The following is a 19,632-nucleotide window of genomic DNA, read 5'->3' on the forward strand; positions in this document are numbered from 1 at the left end:
CTGTACCTGAGAACAGCTGGTACCTGTGGGACTGTACCTGAGAACAGTTGGTACCTGTGGGACTGTACCTAAGAACAGCTGATATATGTGGGACTGTACCTGAGAACAGCTGATACCTGTGGGACTGTACCTGTGAACAGGTGGTACCTGTGGGACTGTACCTGTGGGACTGTACCTGAGACAGGCTGGTACCTATGGGACTGTACCTGTGAACAGTTGGTACCTGTGGGACTGTACCTGAGAACAGTTGGTACCTGTGGGACTGTATCTGAGAACAGTTGGTACCTGTGGGACTGTATCTGAGAACAATTGGGTTTTACCTATGGAAGAGTATCCCAGAGAACAGTTGGCACCTGTGGAGATCTGAAATAAAAACAGAAATTGCTGGATAAATTCAGTTTTGGCGGCATCTGCAGAGAGAGAAAAACACAGTTTCTCTTCTTCAGAATCTATCTACTTCTGCCTTATAAATATTCAATGACACTGCCTGCACTGCTTCTGAGTCAGACAGTAGAATCTAATAGGGGTCTCAGCGATGTGAGCTATGGCAAGATTTGTGGCAGAATCAGATGAGGAAGCCGACGAGGCCAATCTAGGTGTCTAATGATACCATTCCAGGAATAACCTGGAGAACCTTCGCTGATCTCCCTCCACAGCATGTCTATCTTTCCTTAAGTAAGGAGACCAAAACTCTGCTACAGCAAGACATACTTACTCAAACCCGCATGCAATCAAGGCCAGCATACCATTTGCCTTCCCAACTGCTTGCTCCATCTGTATGCTTGCTTTCAGCGACTTGTAGACAGTGTATATACATCAACATTTCCTTATCTGCATGTTATACCGCATATCATCTGCATTTGCCCACTCACTTAATTTATCTAAATTGCCTGAGCTTCTTTATTTCCTCCTCACCATTCACAATTCCTCCCAGTTTTATGCCATCAGCAACTTGGAAATATTATATTTCAATCTCTAATCCAAATCACTATTGTGTACTGGTCATTTCCGACCACTGATCCCTGAAGTACCCTACTAGTAACTATGATCCACTCAAAAAGAAGTCATTTATTCCTAATCTGTGTTTCCAGTCTGCTAGTCAATTCTCAATCCATGTCAGAGGAGGTGGCTGGAGCCCAGGAACTGGAAATTCTGAAATTGACATAAAGCTTCAGAGGAATCGTGGATGTAAGTGGGGAGGGACTGGACAAGGGGAGAGACAATAGAATCAAGGTAGAAAGAGATGAGTTCTGTGGGACAGAAGCAGGCAGAAACAATGGGTCAGCCTGGGGAGTCCTGTTCATGGATTTTTGGGAAGGAGGTAGAAGCGGACTGTGCGTGTTTGGGAGACTATGAGCTTGGAGGCAGCTGGGGGGAGATCACCAGATGAAATGAGATTAATAACCATCGTTGACATTATAGGAGGTGTCCAAGAGCTGGTGATCACCCGTCGCAATGTCAAGGTCAGCACGCCAGACATCAACAGCTCCACCCTTGTCGGCAGGCTTAATAACAAAGTTAAGGTTGGATCTGAGAACACTGAGTGCAGTCAGTTCACACGGACATATGTTAGAATGGGCGAGGTAGGCAGAGACATTGAAACTATCAATGGCGCTTCGAGCAGTTTGTGCTCCAGTTCGTGAGCTCCAGCACCTCCTCTTCACCAAGGACAAGCAATCCCTTTACATTGTCAATCTCCCATCAGGATTGTCTCAGGGCTCTCCTGCAACAAGTCCTGAACTGTCCCCATCCACCACCACTCTTCTCTTGGCTGAGCTCATCCTTACTCTGAATAGCTTCTCTTTTAATTCCTGTCATTTTCTTCAGGTCTAAGGTGTCACCATGGGTACCCTCGTGGCCCCAGTGTCTCTTCGTGGGGTATGTGGAACATTCCTTGTTCCAGTCCTACTCTGGACCCCACCCACAACTCTTTCTCCGGTATATCAAATGATGTCATTGGTGCTGCTTTCCCTCTCTTGTCCAGATTTGGAAAAGTTTATTAATTTTGCTTTCAACTGCCACCTTAAACTGCAACTCTCACCTTCACCGAGTCCATCTCTGACTCCTCCCTTCCCTTCCTGATCATCTCTCTTTCAGGGGATAAGCTAGCCACCAATTTCCACTACAAACCCACCAACATCCACATTTATCTTGACTATACATCCTCACACCCTGCTTCCCATAAAGATTCTATTCCATTCTCCTGTTTCCTCCATCTCTGTTGCATCTGCTGTGATGATGCCAAGTTCAACAAGGGCACCTCGGAATTGTCCACCTCCTTCCTCAACCGAGGATTCCCCAGCACTGCAGGTTGTCAGAGCCCTCAACCGTGTCTGACCCATCTCCTGCCTTTCAGCCCTCAATCCCTGTCTAACGCCCCACAACAGCGATTGGATCCCCCTTGTCCTTACCTATCATTTCACCAGCATTCACATCCAAAGGATAATTAGCTCCCATTTTCGCTACCTCCAGTGGGATGCCACCACCAGACACATATTCCCCTCCCCTCCCTTGTCAGCCTTCCGCAAGGACCATTCCCTCTGGGACACCCTGGTCCACTCCTCCTTCATTCTGTCTGCAAAAGTGACTCTGAGCTTCTGGTTTGCGGCCATTTCAATGCGCCACCATGTTCCCTGACCAACATCTCCAGCAAAGCTCCGCACAAGCTGGAAGAGCAGCACGTCATTTTCCATTTGGGAACTCTGCAACCTTTGGGACTCAATATCACGTTCAACAATTGTAGGACTTGAGGAATCTTCCCCCATGTCTTTCCCCCACTGCCATACACCAGGCCTTGTCATCACATGGGCTACTACCACATACAGCACATTGTCAGTTACTAAGAGTCCCCATTAACAGCTAATCATTCTCCCAGGCTGACCTTTATCCAGTCCTTTGTCTGTCCGCTGTTTTTCTCTTTCTTTCAGCTCTATCTCCACCTTTTGTTTACTTCTCACCCCTCTCCCACCCCAATTTCTGCATAAATACCAATCTTTTCCTAGCTACCATCAGTTCTGGACTGGAGACGTTAAATCTGCTTTCTCTCCACAGATGCTGCCAAACCTAATGAGTTTTTCCAACAATTTCTGTTTTTGTTTCTGATTTCCAGCATCTGCAGTTCTTCTGTTTTCTTTTGTTTAAATTTAAGGAGGAAATGGGCAAATTTTTAATTAGTAATAGGTTGAGGGGTTAGGGAGAGTGTGCAGCAAAGTGGAGTTGAGGCAGTGATGAGATCAGCCATGATCATATGAAACAGCACAGCAGGCTCAAGGGCTAGAATTGCCTACTCCTGTTCCTGGTTCTTATGTTTTTATGTTTTTAACCTTTCTCTCTCACACACGCACACAACCGCACTCCACAACCTCACTCATACATAAACACAGACTCTGGAAAGGAATGTTTCCTCTTGTGAGAGAATCTAGAACAAGGAGTCACTGTTTAAAATAAGGGGCCACCTATTTAACACAGATGAGAACATTTTTCTCACAAAAGGTTGGAGTCTTTGGAATTCTCTTCCTCAAATGGCAGTGGAAGTGAAATCCTTGAAGTTTTTAAGGCACAGGTAGACAGGTTTCTTGTTAAGCAATGTTTTAATCAGGGATGGGTGGGAGTGCGTAAAAAATCACATTAGCCCTAATTTTATTGAATGGCAGAGCAGTTTCAAGGGGCCAAATGGCCTACTTCTTCTCCTAATTTACATGTTTGTAAATGCCAATCAAAGATGTATACTGCACGATGTCTCTTGGTCAAAGCATTGCACAGAGTAATAATAATTCATAAAAGAATTTACTTGAAGACTATAAGGGAATAAGGGGACACAGAGAGCTCCTGTACATTAATAAAGTGAAAAAAATATATTAGTAAGTAAGTCAGGATCTTCTGACAATGTCATAAATCACAAAGAATGGTTCCTACTCAATGATAGAGATTGGTTTTGCGTCTCGCATACTTACAGCTATCTAACAATTGTAATGTGCTTGAGAGATTTACTTATAGATTTTAGACATTTTACTTAGAGATTTACTTAGACATTTTAGAGATTTACTTCCATCATTGTATCAAACCTTTTGGTCTGCTACACCCAACCTTGATACTGTACTGTGACAAGCTGTCGCTGTTCCGTACTGTTGTAGGATAACTAGACGATGGAGTTCTGAGGAAGGGTCACCGGACCCGAAACGTTAACTCTGTTTTTTCCTTCACAGATGCTGCCAGACCTTCTGAGATTTTCCAGCAACTTTGTTTTTGTTCCTGATATTGCTATTCCAGCTGTTAGGAAGGATCATAATATATTGCTCTTATTATTTGGAAACTTGGGTTCTAAAGTGGATGAGAAATGGATTATAGATTTTCAGTTCTGTGAAAATCTGACATTTTAAGGTCAGAAAGTTATTTCAAGCATTGAGTTCAAAACAGCATCTGCAAGAAGTCATATGATTTCAACTGAATGACCATTTAAGCCGCCTGGGAGGAAATTGCTATTGTGTTTATTAATTTGACTTTTAAAAAATTCAAAGAAAGAGGAACCCATGTTAGGCAATAAATAAGAGATAGTAGGAACTGCAGATGCTGGAGAATCTGAGATAACAAGGTGTAGAGCTGGATGAACACAGCAGGCCAAGCAGCATCATAGGAGCAGGAAGGCTGACGTTTCGGGCCTAGACCCTTCATCAGAAATGGGGGAGGGGCCTACTAACCTCATCCCACCCCCTTGACCTGTCCGTCCTCCCTGGACTGACCTATCCCCTCCCTAACTCCCCACCTACACTCACCTTTGCTGGCTCCATCCCCGCCTCTTTGACCTGTCTGTTTCCTCTCCACCTATCTTCTCCTCTATCCATCTTCTATCCGCCTCCCCCTCTCTCCCTATTTATTTCAGAATCCCCTTCCCCTCACCCATTTCTGATGAAGGGTCTAGGCCCGAAACGTCAGCCTTCCTGCTCCTCTGATGCTGCTTGGCCTGCTGTGTTCATCCAGCTCTACGCCTTGTTATCTTAGGCAATAAATAAGCTGAGTTAGCACTTTGGCACCTTGGAGAGAGGCATTAACTGATGAAAATAGCAGCAGGTGAAAGCACAGCAATTTACAAAAGGAAACTCATTACAGCTGTGTCAGCTGAGAAGGATGTTTTGTGAGGAGATACGAGTAATTCCCTACCTATAATTTTTTCGTGGACCTCCCAGTTCCATAAACAGCAGCCACTTGTGGAACTGGAAGTCAATGCCGCGATTGGCATTGCTACACAATTCATCATGCAGGTACCCTCAGAGCACACAGCTGTGGAACTTAGAGGGAACACTGCTATTTACTGAGATTTGAGTGTCAAATCCAGGAACAGTAAGCCTCAATATCAACACCATCTCCCAAGCAAGTCTTCACACACCTTATTACAGCACTGCGAAGCAGTGTTGCTGTTCTAGCTTATAGAGCACATTGGGACAGCATTACTTTTTGTTCTTTATTTGTTAACGGGAGGAGGACGTCACTGGCTAGGCAGCATTTATTGCCCATCTCTAATTGCCCAGAGGGCAGTTCAGAGTCAACCATATTGCTATGGGTCTGGAGTCACATGTAGGTCAGACCAGGTAAGGATGGCAGTTTCCTTCCCTAAAGGACATTAGTGAACCAGAAGGGTTTTTCCCTGAAAATCGGCAATGGGTTCATGGTCATCATTAGATTCTTAATTCCAGATATTTTTATTGAATTCAAATTCCACCATCTGCTGTGGTGGGATTCGAACCCAGGCCCCTAGAATGTTATCCAGGTCTCTGGATTAACAGTCTAGTGATAATACCATTAGGCTATTGCCTCCCCTACTGTTCTAGTTTGTTCTAGCTTGTCAGAGCGCATTCAGTCAGCGTTGCTGTTATAGTTTGTTGGAGCACCATGAGACAGCATTGCTATTCTAGTTTGTTACACATTAAGACAGCATTGCTCTGCAGATAGACTGGTTAGCAAGGTTAGATCACATGGAATACAGGGACAACTAGCTATCTGGAAAGAGAGCTGGCTCAAAGGTAAAAGACAGAGGGTGGTGGTGGTAGGTTGCTTTTCCAACCGGAGGCCTGTGACCAGTAGTGTGCCACAGGGGTTGGTGCTGGGTCCACTGCTTTTCGTCATTTATATAAATGATTTAGATGTGAACTTAGGAGGTATGGTTAGTAAGTTTGCAGATGACACCAAAATTGGAGGTGTAGAGGTTAACTCAGGGTACAACGGGACCTTGGTCAATTGGCCAGTGGGCCAAGGAGTGGCAGATGGAGTTTAATTTAGATAAACGTGTGGTGCCACATTTTGGAGAGGCAAATCAGGGCAGGACCTATACACTATCTGCAGAGGAGATATGCAAGTGTTTCTACCAGAGAAGAGCAAAACTTGAACTTCTCTTGCAAAATAAGACAGGGTAAGTGACTGAAGTGTTCATCGGAGAGCACGTTAGGACTAGTGATCATAATTCTACCAGTTTCAAAATAACTATGGAAAAGAATAAGTCTTCCATAAATGTTAAAGTTCTTAATTGGAGTAAGGCAAATTTTAATGGCTTGAGACAAGAATTTTCACAAATTTATTGGAGTAGGCTGTTTGCAGATAAAAAGACGACTGGTAAGTGGGAGGTTTTGAGAAATGTGATAACAAGAGTTCAGAGACATTATGTTCCTATTAGAGTGAAAGGTAAGGCTGGTAAGATAATGAATAAATAAAGATATTGAGGTTCTAATCAAGAATTACAAAAAAGTACATGTATTAGATACAGACAACTGGGATCAAATGAATCTTTTGAAGAGTATAATGAGTGTAGGGGCATTCTTAAGAGGGAAATCAGGAGGGCAAAGTGGGGATATGAGGTAGCCTTAGCAAATAAGGATGATCCAAAAAGATTCTACAAGTACATTAAGTGCAAAAGAGCAACTAGAGAGGATGCAGAGATCCTTCAGCATGATCTCAAAAGCTGGGTGAGTGGGTAAATCAATGGTAGATGCAGTATAATTTGGATAAATGTGAGGTTATTCATTTCGGAAGCAAAAACAAGAATGCAGATTACTACCTGAATGGCTGTAAATTGGGAGAGGGGAGTGTGCAGTGGGACCTGGGTGGCCCTTGTGCACCAGTTGCTGAAGGTAAGCATGCAGGTGCAACAGGGGGTAAAGAAGGTAAATGGTATGTTGGCCTTCATTGTGAGAAGTTTTGGGTACAGGAGCAGGGATGTGTTGTTGCAGTTGTACAGGACCTTGGTGAGACCACACCCTAGAATATTGTGCGCAGTTTTGGTCTCCTTTTCTGAGGAAGGGTGCTGTTGCTCTCAAGGGAGTGCAGCAAAGGTTTACCAGGCTGATTCCAGGGATGGTGGGTCTGATGTATGAGGGGAGATTGACTAGGTTGGGATGGTTTTCGCTAGAGTTCATATGAATGAGAGGGGATCTCATAGACACTTATAAAGTTCTAACAGGACTGGACAGGGTAGATGCAGGAAGGATGTTCTCGGTGGTGGGTGTGTCCAGAACCAGGGGTCACAGTATGAGGATTCAGGGAGACCATTTAGGACGGAGATGAGGAGACGTTTCTTCACCCAAAGAGTGGTGAGCCTGTGGAATTCATTACCACAGGAAGTCGTTGATGCTAAAACATTGAATGTATTCAAGAGGCAACTAGATATAGGATTTGGGGCGAATGGGATCAAAGGTTATGGGGAGAAAGCAGGATTAAGTTGTTGAGTTGGATGATCAGCCAGGATTGTGAAGAATGGTGGAGCAGGCTCGAAAGGGCTGAATGGATTTCTCCTGCTCCTATCTTCTACCATTGTAGACTAATGGAGTGAAATGACCAGTTTCTGTGCTGTAAATTCTGATAATTCTATTGTGAGTTGAAAGTCAGTCATTGGCCAAAAGCAGCCCATCTTGATATTCATTGTGGAAAACTGAAATGTCAGGATGGAAAATAGATTTTGAAAGAGAAAAAGGAACAATGTCTTTTCTTCTTGGTATCCAACCAGGGACTTCGGAAACCCAGTGCGGATGAGATCAGACATGCCACAAATGCTGTTTTCTGCCCATCCATGTTTGGTAGCTCTCTGGACGAGATCATGAACATGCAACATGAGCACTATTCAGACCGACAGCTGCCATGGGTCCAGACTAGACTCTCTGAGGAAGTGCTGAAACTCAATGGAGCACAGACTGAGGGTATCTTCAGGTAACGCTTGCTGACTGGTTATTGAAATCACAGTTCTTGTAAATCCTCGGAAACAGTTCATTTGCACCAAGATCCTTCTCATATGTTAGCCAAATGGAACTTAGGAGCAGATGAATTCCCTTGAGCTGCTCCACCATTCATGGGTAATCTGTATCAAATCTAATCCAGACTACTACTAATGAACCTAGACTGCAAATGTCAGGAATCTCCTCAAGAGGAGAACTTATGAACAGGGAGCAGAAATAGGCCATTCAGCCCTCGTCTGCTAGGTCATTTAATAAGATCATGACTGATCAGATTGTGACCATAAATGTACATTTGTGATGATCCCTGATAATTTTTCCCTCTCTTCCTTAACAAGAATCTATCTCCCACTAACTTAAAATATTCAAGGACTCTGCTTCTCCCCACTTTTTCAATAAGAGAGTTCCAAAGACTCACAACCCTCTGAGATAAAAAAAAGTTTGCCTAATCCCTGTTTTAAAGGGCCAACCCCTCAATTTTAAACAGTGCCTCACAGTTCTTACTTCTGCCCTAAGAGGAAACTTACCTTGTGAAGACCCCCCTTGATCTAATATATTTCAAATAAGGTGTCTCTTTTTTTAAACTCCAGCAATAACAAGCCTTTCCTCATAAGGCAGCCCACCAGTTTCAGATATTAATCTAATAAAACTTCCTGAACTGCTTCCATTGCATTTTCATCTTTCCTTAAATAAGGTGACCAGTACAGTACACATTATTCCAGACATGGGACCTGTCTAACTGAAGCAAAAAGTTATTATCCTTTTCCTCTTGTAATCAATGACAACATTCTATTAGCTTTCCTAATTACTTTCTCTACCTTTGGATTTGATCACAATCAGATCAGTCATGATCTTATTAAATACATTGGGACACCCTGACCCATCTACAAATCTGAAATCTCTCTCGTTAAATAAAATGTTTTTTTTAAATTCCTGCCAAACGGACAATTTCACATTTTGCCATATTATACAAAATTTGCCAGGCCCTTACCACTCACTTAACCTAGCTATACCCTTTTAATGTCTTCTTCACAACTGATGTTCCTTGTTATCTTTGTGTTATTAGCAAATTTGGCAATCATACCTGCTATCCCTTCAACCAAGTAATTTACACAGATTGTAAACATTTGAGTCCCAGGACTGATCCCTATAGCACACATTCGTTTCATTTTGCCAACCTGAAAAAGCACATTTACGCTTATACTCTCTTAACCAGAAGATCTTCAGTCTGTGCCATTTTACTACCTCCTATGCCATGAGCTTTCACTCTTTGCAGTGACCTTTGATGTGCAACTTTATCAACTGTCTTCTAGAAATCTCCTTAACCAGCAGCACATGTTACCTCCTCCAATCACTCCGATAGCTTGGTTAAGCATGAATTTCCCTTCACAAAACCATGTTGATTCTACCTGATCACCTTGAACTTTTCTAAATGCCTCACAATAATATCTTTAATAATGTTATTAAATCTTTAATAATGTTATTAAATCTTTAATAACATTTTCCCTTTGGCAGGTGATAGCTAACTGGTCTGTAGTTTCCTACTTTCTGTGTCCCTCCCCTTTTGAATAAAGGAGTTATAATTGTTATCTTACAATCTAATGGGAACTTCCTCAAGTAAAGGAAATATTGGAAAAAATTAAAAACTAGTGTATCAGCTATCTCACTAGCCACTCACTTTAAAACCCTCACTTTATCAAGACCCAAACACTTTTCAGCACCCCATCCAACAATTTACTCAGTACCATTTCTCTGGTAATTATAATTTTCCCACATTCCTCGTTCCCTTCCAATTCCTGACTTATATTGTGAGAAGTTTCGGGACCTGATTCTAAGGAAGGATGTGCAGGTCTTCAAGGTAGTCCAGAGGAAGTTTACAAGAATGATCCTGGGGCTGAAGGGCTTGTCATTATGAAGATTGGTTAAGGAATCTGGGGCTGTACTCACTGGAGTTTAGAAGGAATGAAGGGGGAATCTATTCAAACTTACAAGAATGCTGAGAAGCATGGATAGGATAGACATAGAGAAGATTTTTCCGTTAGTAGGAGAGACTAGGACCCAAAGGCATAGCCTCAGAGTGAAGGGACGACCTTTTAGATTTGAGGTGAGGAGGAATTTCTTCAGCCAGAATCTGGGGAACTCATTGCCACAGAGGGCTGTGGAGGCCAAATCATTGAGTGTATTTTAAGACAGAGATAGATAGGTTCTTAGTTAGTAAGGGGATCAAGGATTAAGAGGAGAAGGCAGGAGAACGGGGTTGAGAAACATAACAACTATTATGAAATGGCTCAGCAGACTGTTGGGCCAAATGGCCTAATTCTGCTCCTATATCTTATGGTGTTGTGAGCTGCTTCTGGATATTACTTGTATCCTCTGTATTGAAGACTGATGCAAAATGCCTCTTCAGTTCATCTACTGTTTCTCTATTTTCCGTTACTAATTGTCCAGGCCCATTTTCTACAGGACCTACGTTCGCTTTGTTAACTCTTGTTTTTTAAAACATTTACAGAAACTCATACTATCTGTTTTTAATATTTCTGACCAGTTTTCTCCCATGCCCTATTTTTTGCCTCCTCATTAGTATTTTGTCATTCTTTGCTTTTTTAAAAATGTTCTGCCCAATCTTCTGACTTGCCAGACAACAAGGTGCAGGGCTGGATGAACACAGCAGGCCAAGCAGCATCATAGGAGCAGAGAGGCTGACGTTTCAGGCCTAGACCCTTCATCAGAACCACCTTCATCTAGGCCTGAAACGCCTCTCTGCTCCTATGATGCTGCTTGGCCTGCTGTGTTCATCCAGCCCTGCACCTTGTTGTCTCGGATTCTCCAGCATCTGCAGTTCCTACTATCTCTGATTCTATCTTCTGACTTGCCACCTGTCTTTGAACAATTAAGTGCTTTATTTTTAAGTTTGACATTGTCTTTCTCATTTCCAGTTAATCACAGATGGTGGGTCTGTCCCTCAAAAACTTTCTTACTCTTTGGAATGTATCTATTGTGTACATTCTGAAATATCCCCTTAAATAACTGCCACTGCATCTCTATTGACCTATCGTCATAGCTACTCTTATTTACATTTTTAAAAAGTCTCAGATCCATCCCTCCCCACCCCCCCAAACTGAATATAAAATTAAATCATACTATGGTCACTGCCACTTAGGACTGCCCTTCATTTCATTGATGCAACCTCATTGTACGATACCCCAGATGAAGTATAGCCTGCTCTCTGGTCAGCTTCTGAAGGTGCTGTTCTAAGAAGCTAGCCTCAAAATATTCTATAAACATCTGATCTAGGCTACTTTTGCTTGTCTGCTTTTTCCAGTTTATATGTAGTTTATAATTCCCACAATTATTGCTGTGTATTTCTGACAAACCTCCTTTATTTATTCCTCTATACTCTACCCTACCATGTCATTGCTGGTACAGGGTCTGTACAACTCTTCAACATATGACCTCCTCTTTTATCATTTCTCATTTCTACCCAAACTGTTTCTGAGCGCATTGCACTCTGTTGTGATTTTTTTCATCATTAACTAACAATGCCTCCCCTCCAACATTCCTGTCAGTTCTAAATGTCCTTCAAGAGTCGAGTCTTAATCTGTGCAGCCATCTCTCTGTTAATGGGTCATACTTATCCGAGCTAATCTCAGTGTCCTCCTCGCTCGCATTTCTAGCAGGGATTATAGACTGGAAGCTGGGAGCAGTGACCCTGGTCAGGTTTGCTCTACACACCAAGGGGAGCTGCAACAATAAGTTTATTCTCAATAATACCACATAAATTCATTTGATATTGACGAAATGATATGAATCCTTATATTGCCTTTACAGCAAAGAAACAGGTCATTTAACCCAAACAATCATAAGCTCCACACATCAGACTCCTTCCATCAATTCTTCATTTATTGATGTAAATTTCAGAAATGTATTGACTAGTTTACGTACTTTCTAATCAACTTGTACAGAGATGTTGCTACACACCTCTGGAGCAGGTGGGGCTTAAACCTGGGGCCTCCTGGCTCAGAGGTAGGGACACCATGACTGCACCACAAGAACCTATCATTGATTAGTTTAGGAAAATTATTGAAATTGACTAACACTTTCCAGAGATTAGAAGCAATCAACAGAAGGGTAAGAAAGAGACCACATTATACAGCTGTGTCTGCCCTTTCGAATGAAGCATTCCACACAGACAATTCTCTGATGCATTTAATGACCTGAATCTACTAAATAAATACAGTTTCTGTTTCAGGAATTTGTAATTGCTCTGCTTTCTGCATAATAGATAGCATACGTAATCTGGACCCCATTATACAATTAATATCTTTAGAGTGCGTTGTTTGTAGATGATTGAGTACTACAACAGTCACAGTTCCAGTAGGCCTTTTCTCAGGCTATTTAGCTGATCCTTGCTGTATATTTGCAAGCAAGGTGGTGAAATTAGGACTTTTTTTTACATTGTGTGACTGTGAAGAAACCAGCGGTGACGAGTTTGTTGTCAGTGGTGATATTGGATAAGCATACCCATACTCCATTTCATGTACCCACTCCCACCCAGCGACTAGAAATTCAGTGAAAGTGCCAGTTGAGAGTACAGTTTGAACTTCAGCTTTCCTGGACAAAACTAATACCCCCCTCCCCCCAACAAAACATACGCTCTCACATTCTCATACACACTCTGACATACACACACACCCTGACGCATGTATACAGAAACACATACAATCTCACGTTCACAAACTCTCTCTCTCACACACACTCCCACACACACACTCTGTCATGCACACACTTTCTCGCATACTCACACACACACCCTCTCTCACAATCCCTCTCACATACTGACTCTCACACTCATTCACACTCACAATCTCTCTCCCACTCTAACTCATTTACATGTGCACACTCTCTCCCACACACTGTCTCACACACACACACACACACACATGCTCTCTCACACTCTCTCACATGGTCTCACAAAAACTTTCTCACATACTTACTCACACACTCATTCACAGTCACAATCTCTGTCCGAGACACTCACATTCATACATACACACATTCTCTCTCACAGAAGACTGCGGAGAAATGGGGGAAACAACAAAACACAGACTCTCATTGGGTTGCATTTTGTGGTCAATAACACTGAGCATGAAGAAGACTGCCCACAGATTGAATTTATCTGACTCCCAAGGATAATTGTGTAATTGACTTCCAGTTTGTCAATCTACAGCCGTAATTAGACTATTAAAATAAATTTCTATTTAGCTCACTTATATGTCTTCCAACAACTCAAAACTCTTCTTCAGGTAATTAAGTGCTCTTTGGTTGATTGTCAACATTGGTTTGATGCATTCCCAGAAATTTTCAAAGAGAAGAAGAAACATTTTTTTAATGACCCTAGAATTTTTGACCTGGTGCTTACAGCAAAGTTCTGGAGATTAAAGGTTGATCCCTGGAGATTCCAAGAGGTTGACAGTAAATTGGCACCTCAATCCATCAATATTAGATCGAGGCAAAGGCTTTGTTATGATCCCAGCGAATGGAATTACTCGTCGAATCAGAGCTCTGAATAAAATCTGGCTTGATAGATCAAAACATTTGTTTTTTTTGCCATTTTCATTCATGTGATAATCATTAACTGAACCACAAGACTGCCAACATTACTTTTTAAACAAAAGAACACATATATGTTAAACCATTTTCTAATTATTAAAGTAAACTAAAAGATATACTTATGTAAGACAATTTGGGAAGGTCCCAACATAAACAGCAAAAAGAAAAATTCAGCATTTTCCTTGTAATATCCTTTACAGATACTCAACCCCAATGGAGTAATACTCCCAGCTTACTTGCTTACTTACTAACAAGGTCCCAACATAAACAGCAAAAAGAAAAATTCAGCATTTTCCTTGTAATATCCTTTACAGATACTCAACCCCAATGGAGTAATACTCCCAGCTTACTTGCTTTCTTACTAACAAGGTCACAAGCACTTCCTTTCAGCAACTTGCTATACATTCACCAAAAGTGATTCTCTCCATTGCTGTCTTTCAAGATACACAGACTTTAGCTACTTCACTAATTTTGCTAACTGAATTTTAAGAATTCCATCCACTTAAACTGCTAGAAAAATTTTAAGATGTCTTTCTGGCTCTGAAAGTCTGGACTGCGACTAACTGGAGTGCCCTACTGCTCATTTGAAATTGTTCATCTCAATTGAAACCTGACTGTGGTCTGTAGCTTATCTTTCTATCTATCATAAAACCTCCACTCTAATAAACATGTCATCAGTTATCTCTCCAGTACAGGGGGTCCCCAGTCAATGAATATGCCATGTATGAAGGCTTGTACTTATGAACATGATCCTATACATAGTTGTAATTTTAAAGACCAAACATTTCCTGTACATATAAATGGCTCCTTTACATTGTCCTATGTTGTGTTTTGACTTGTGTACAAATTGATTTATGAATGGACTCCAGAACAGAACCTGTTTGCAGCCCAGGGACCTCCTGCAGTTTATCTAGTCATTTAGCTTAAGTCACACACTTTCTGGGAAATTGTTTGAGCCTATTGTTGAAAAATGACTTTGACGGCTTACAACAAACATGTCCCATTCCTAACTAAAACCAAAAACCCAATTACCTCTACTTTAAAGTTCAAACTAACCAATGATAATAAAATATTGTACACCTTTATCTCAGCTGCTGGTGAGGGAGAATTCCTACAACATACAGCAGTTGCCCTGTTTGCTTGTTTCCAGTTCTGCACAGGCCAATTGGCCTCATTGGTCTCTTGTTGACTGATATTGCAGAAAGCCATGACACTCCTTCATTTGGAGGAATGAGTCAGTTGATTACAAGATGGGTAAAAGCATAGAACAGGGACAAAGAGAGGTTTGTGGTACAAACTGCTTGCTGACCAAATGACTGTGAATAACATTAACATTGTCACTGAGTCTTGTGTGCTTCATCTGTCTCTGCAGAGTTCCCGGGGATATCGATGAGGTTAATGCTCTCAAACTTCAAGTGGATCAGTGGGTTATTCCACAAGGGCTGACAGACCCCCATGTTCCAGGTAATGCCATTTGCTGATCATAGTCAGGAGGATGAGAAGAATAAAATCTATTGTTGCTTATATCTGGAGTGGAGTTTTTAGCTGATTACCTGTGAAAGGCATACCAGCAGTTATATCACATCCTGCCCCTCTCCTTCCCAGCCTTGCCCGATTAGGCCTGAGAAATTAACCTCCAGCTTCTTCCCTCAAAGACGAGTCGGTATCATCTTATTTTGGTTAGATTGGTTAAAGATTCTTACAAAAGCTCAGAGCTGTAAGGGATGGTTCATTCCCATCTACTAAAAAGAATATTCTTTCTCCATCTCCCCTGTGAGATCAGACCGGGAACTAAAGCTTATTTATTTTAGCTATTTTCTTATAATATCTATCACCTCAATCATATTTCCTTTCTTTGATAAAAAAAAGCTTCTACTTGTTGCCTAATGAGAAAGGTTCCAGATTTAAATGGGCCAAATCAGTCTTCGTCCCACTCCTAAGTAGCTCTCAGCATGAGGGGTAAAATTTAGCTCAGTTGTGATGCTTCTATCCCAAAGACTCTCCGGGCCAGAAGAACAACTGGTTGGGCATCCTGAGGAATTATGTCTTAATGTAAAGTCGTTGCATTCATACCGAGGGAGGAGAAAAAGTTGCAGAAGAAGTAAACAGACTACGCTTCAAGAAGAGATTGTATTGCTAGCAATCAGTGAGAGACCATAAGCAACAGCTTTAAAAGTCAGAAGACCGATGATGGGCCGCATGTTTTCATGTCACCCTACAATAGACTAGAGTTGAGAGCTTTGATAAAGGGGTGAACTGAAATATTACTGTTCCTCTACTCAAAATGTTGCACTGCATACAAAGGTCATGCTTTGATGTCATTCTAACAAATTAAATGTAAAGCAACTTTTGGCACATGGTGCCCCATGAGACGCTATTAGTGCAGCAGGAATTGTTTTAACATTTGAAGACATTAAGCAACCGCACTACTGCTACAATTTGTTAGGAACCTGATTAGAATTCTTGCTGAGCTTCTGGTGCTCACTTCCAAAATAACCCTTTCTGTGCCAGAAAAGACTAACTTTCCTTTTTGTGGAATAGTGCGTGGCAGCAGCACTAGTGCCAGGGCATTGCAAATCTGTAAACCTACCCATCCCTTTCTGCAGAGTTAGCTTTGGTCACGTGCATCTCAAACAGAGTTGAAAAACAAAAGTTTCTGGAAAAGCTCAGCCGGTCTGGCTGCATTTGTGAAGAAAAACTCAGAGTAACATTTCGGGTCAGGTGATGGCTGAGAAAGTGTCACCGGACCCGAATTGTTAACTCTGATATTTTCTTCACAGACGTTGCCAGACCTGCAGAGCTTTTCCAGAAACTTCTGTTTTTGTTCCTGATTTACAGCATCCGCAGTCCTTTCGGTTTTCAAACAGAGTTCACTAAAGTGGAGTAGGGCTGCTACATTTAAACTTATTTCTGTGGGTTAGTGGGGTGGGTTGGAGAAAGCAACCAGGCTGGACTGAATAAAGAAGGAAGATGACCATGCATTTATGTTGCAGCTTTTAATTATTTCAGAATATCCTCGAGCTAATACAATACTTTTGAGGTCTTTTCACTATTGTAATGTGGGTAACACAATGGCCACTCATTGAAATAGCCACTTCTCAAACAGAAATGTAACGATCACCAAGTAATTTGTTTCAAGTGATGGTTGGTTGAGGAATAACTACTAACTAGAATACCAGGGAGATCTCAACTGCTCTTCTTTGGTTGTGTCATGGAAACTTTTTTTTAATTCATTCAAGAGATGTGAGTGTCACTGGCTGGGACTGCAATTATTGCCCATCCCTAGTTGTCCTGGAGAGTGGTGGTGAGCTGCCGCCTTGAACTGCTATTGTCTGCTTGATCTAAGTAAACCCACAATGCTGTTAGGAAGGGAGGTCCAGGATTTTGACCATGCGACACTGAAGGAACAGCAATATATTTCCAAGTCAGGATGGTGAGTGGCTTGGAGGGGAACTTGGAGGTGGTGGTGTTCCCATGTATCTGCTGCCCTTGTCCTTCTAGATGGAAGTGATCGTGGGTTTGGAAGGTGCTGTCCAAGGAGCCTTGGTGAATTTCTGCAGTGCATCTTTTGGATGATAAATATATCGCTGTTCTCCAATATCACTGGGTCAAATTCAGGAACTCCCTTACTAATGGCATTGTAGGTTACACCAATTAGATTGCAGCAGTTCAAGAAGGAAGCTGTATACCATCTTCTCAAGGCCAACTAGGAATAGGCAATAAATGTTGGTCCAGCCAGCAATGCCCAAATCCCATGAGTAAATAGAAAAACCGGCTAACCCAGCGACATTACCACAATGCCACCACCACCCTCTTAATAAGATTAATCAAGAGATAAGTACATGATGTGCGATTTGTAAGAAATACCAAAGGATGCTATCACAGCTGATGCTATGTCTGCCCTTGGCAAGGGATTTTAAATGAGGAAATGGCTATGGATTTAAAGGCGTGTGATGTAGAAAAAAGATTTTCATTTTACAATTTGTAGATTTGGCAACCAGATTGAGTCAGTCAGCGATAATAGTAGTGAAGATTTTTTAAAACTGTGGATAAGGTAATGGAACGGTGCATAGTGACTGGACTTGGATCACCCAGTAAAACATCTCATTGATAATAAGGGGAGTCCATTGCTGATGAATTTTAAGATTTGAATGCAACAATGAACATATTATGAGCACAGCCTTATAGCAACGGATGTGTAAAACAAATTGTGCACTGAAAAATCAAATGGTGCAGAAAATGTTGGCAGGTCAGCCTGCAGTAGCTCAGTTGTCCATGAGAGGAATCCACTGCAGATGGTTAGAGGATATAGTCCATATCAATCAGTTTTTGGTAGGAATCCTAAAGTTCCATCAATGATAAATGACCAGTCCCAGCTTGGGAAGCAGGTAGTTTTACATCTTCAGAGCATTTGGAAGCGCTGCACACAGGCAGTGAGGCTTACATTAAAGCCAAGGTCCCAGAATGAATTTGCCGAGCCTAAATACCGAATGTAAGGTCATTGGAGCCCAGTCTTAAGCAGGGAGACCCCATTTATTATAAAAGAGAGGGACTTAAAGAATGGAGAGGCCCTTGGTAAAGGCAAAAAAAATTGTACAGACTAGGAATAAGACCGTTCAGGAGCTCACTTAAAGTTGGCTAGGAATGCATTCCATTTTTACAGATTCTAAAGGAGTTATGGAAAGCGACGAGGACCCAGGTACTTCTCATAACCAAACGTTGCTCACCTCGGGGAACCAGGCTGTCACAATTGACAATTTGTCTGATATAGGACAGTTCAGTTCTGACAATAAAAATTGGGCCATTAGTCCCAAAATGGGGTACAAGGGTTTACCAAAAGGGGGTAATAAAGTGAAAATGTTTACCAGAGCGGCCTGGTCAATTGAGAAATGTAACTGATGTAAGTAGAGGAAGGAAACCCATTAAAAATATGGCAACTGGATAAATGTCCAGGATGAGGGGCTGGGGTTAGACCATGGATTAACAACTTGAAGTACAAGAATAGAAGACAAGAAAATATGGTGTGAGCTTTGACAGTGCCTCTGGGAGCAAATGTGCCCGTAGAAAGAGATCTTTGACCAGATCCTGTCAGTAAAATGAGGAGGTCTTAAGGGAAAGTAGCAGTCCAGAGAGAGAGACCCAGCAAGATAGAGAGAGCAGCTCACCATGGTCAAGGAATACAGCACAGACCATAAATTGCCACCAGAAACTCTTGCCATCATAAGAGACATCATGAACTACAAAGTTGGAGAAAACTTGTGTGTATCACAGAGGTGCCCGATAGCCCTGAGACATAGCTGGATATGTTCAGAAACAGTGTCACCTGATTGGGTTTTGAAGACGAAAGCAAGGCTAATGGCTCAAGATTTTAAAGAAAAACTGGGGATCAAGACAAATCTACGGCTGGAAAAATAATGGTGATGATTTCTTTTGGCTTTGTTAGCATTGAGTCCTTGGGAGCATTGATCAATTGATAATAAAGCTGCATTTGAGCAGGGATTGAACTCAAGGGAAATGTTTCTTTGGTTCCATTGGAGGAACCGAATGCAGTGGGGGCACTCTGGTATTAAAAAAGTGTGTTTATGGCCTAAAGAATTTGTTTACTTCTTCAATAGGGATTTGTGAGCGTGCAAGTTGAAATAAAATCTGACTAGGAGAGTATGTGCCTGGACACTCTAGGACTAACCTTTAACCTCTGGTGTTTAACATGTGATACTCATCAAAGAGACTGAGGGCCACTTGCAGTGCCACCTCCCAGTCAGGAAGCTCAGTACCTGTGTGTGAAACCCTGCTCACAGACCTGCCCCAC

The 19,632-nt window shown here is 41.9% G+C and overlaps 1 protein-coding gene across 1 annotated transcript in view; it reads left to right on the forward strand.

The window, feature by feature from the left end:
* Window positions 1–19,632, forward strand: part of arhgap39 (Rho GTPase activating protein 39) — a 353,142-nt gene that overhangs the window by 325,767 nt on the left and 7,743 nt on the right. The window contains exons 6-7 of the mRNA XM_048612924.1: window positions 7,991–8,190; window positions 15,196–15,287. Of these exons, the coding sequence (XP_048468881.1) occupies window positions 7,991–8,190; window positions 15,196–15,287 (292 nt within the window). The remainder of the gene's footprint in view (window positions 1–7,990; window positions 8,191–15,195; window positions 15,288–19,632) is intronic.

This window comes from Rhincodon typus, chromosome 2 (assembly GCF_021869965.1).
Source record: "Rhincodon typus isolate 14 chromosome 2, sRhiTyp1.1, whole genome shotgun sequence".
In the NCBI taxonomy this organism is placed as follows: domain Eukaryota; kingdom Metazoa; phylum Chordata; class Chondrichthyes; order Orectolobiformes; family Rhincodontidae; genus Rhincodon; species Rhincodon typus.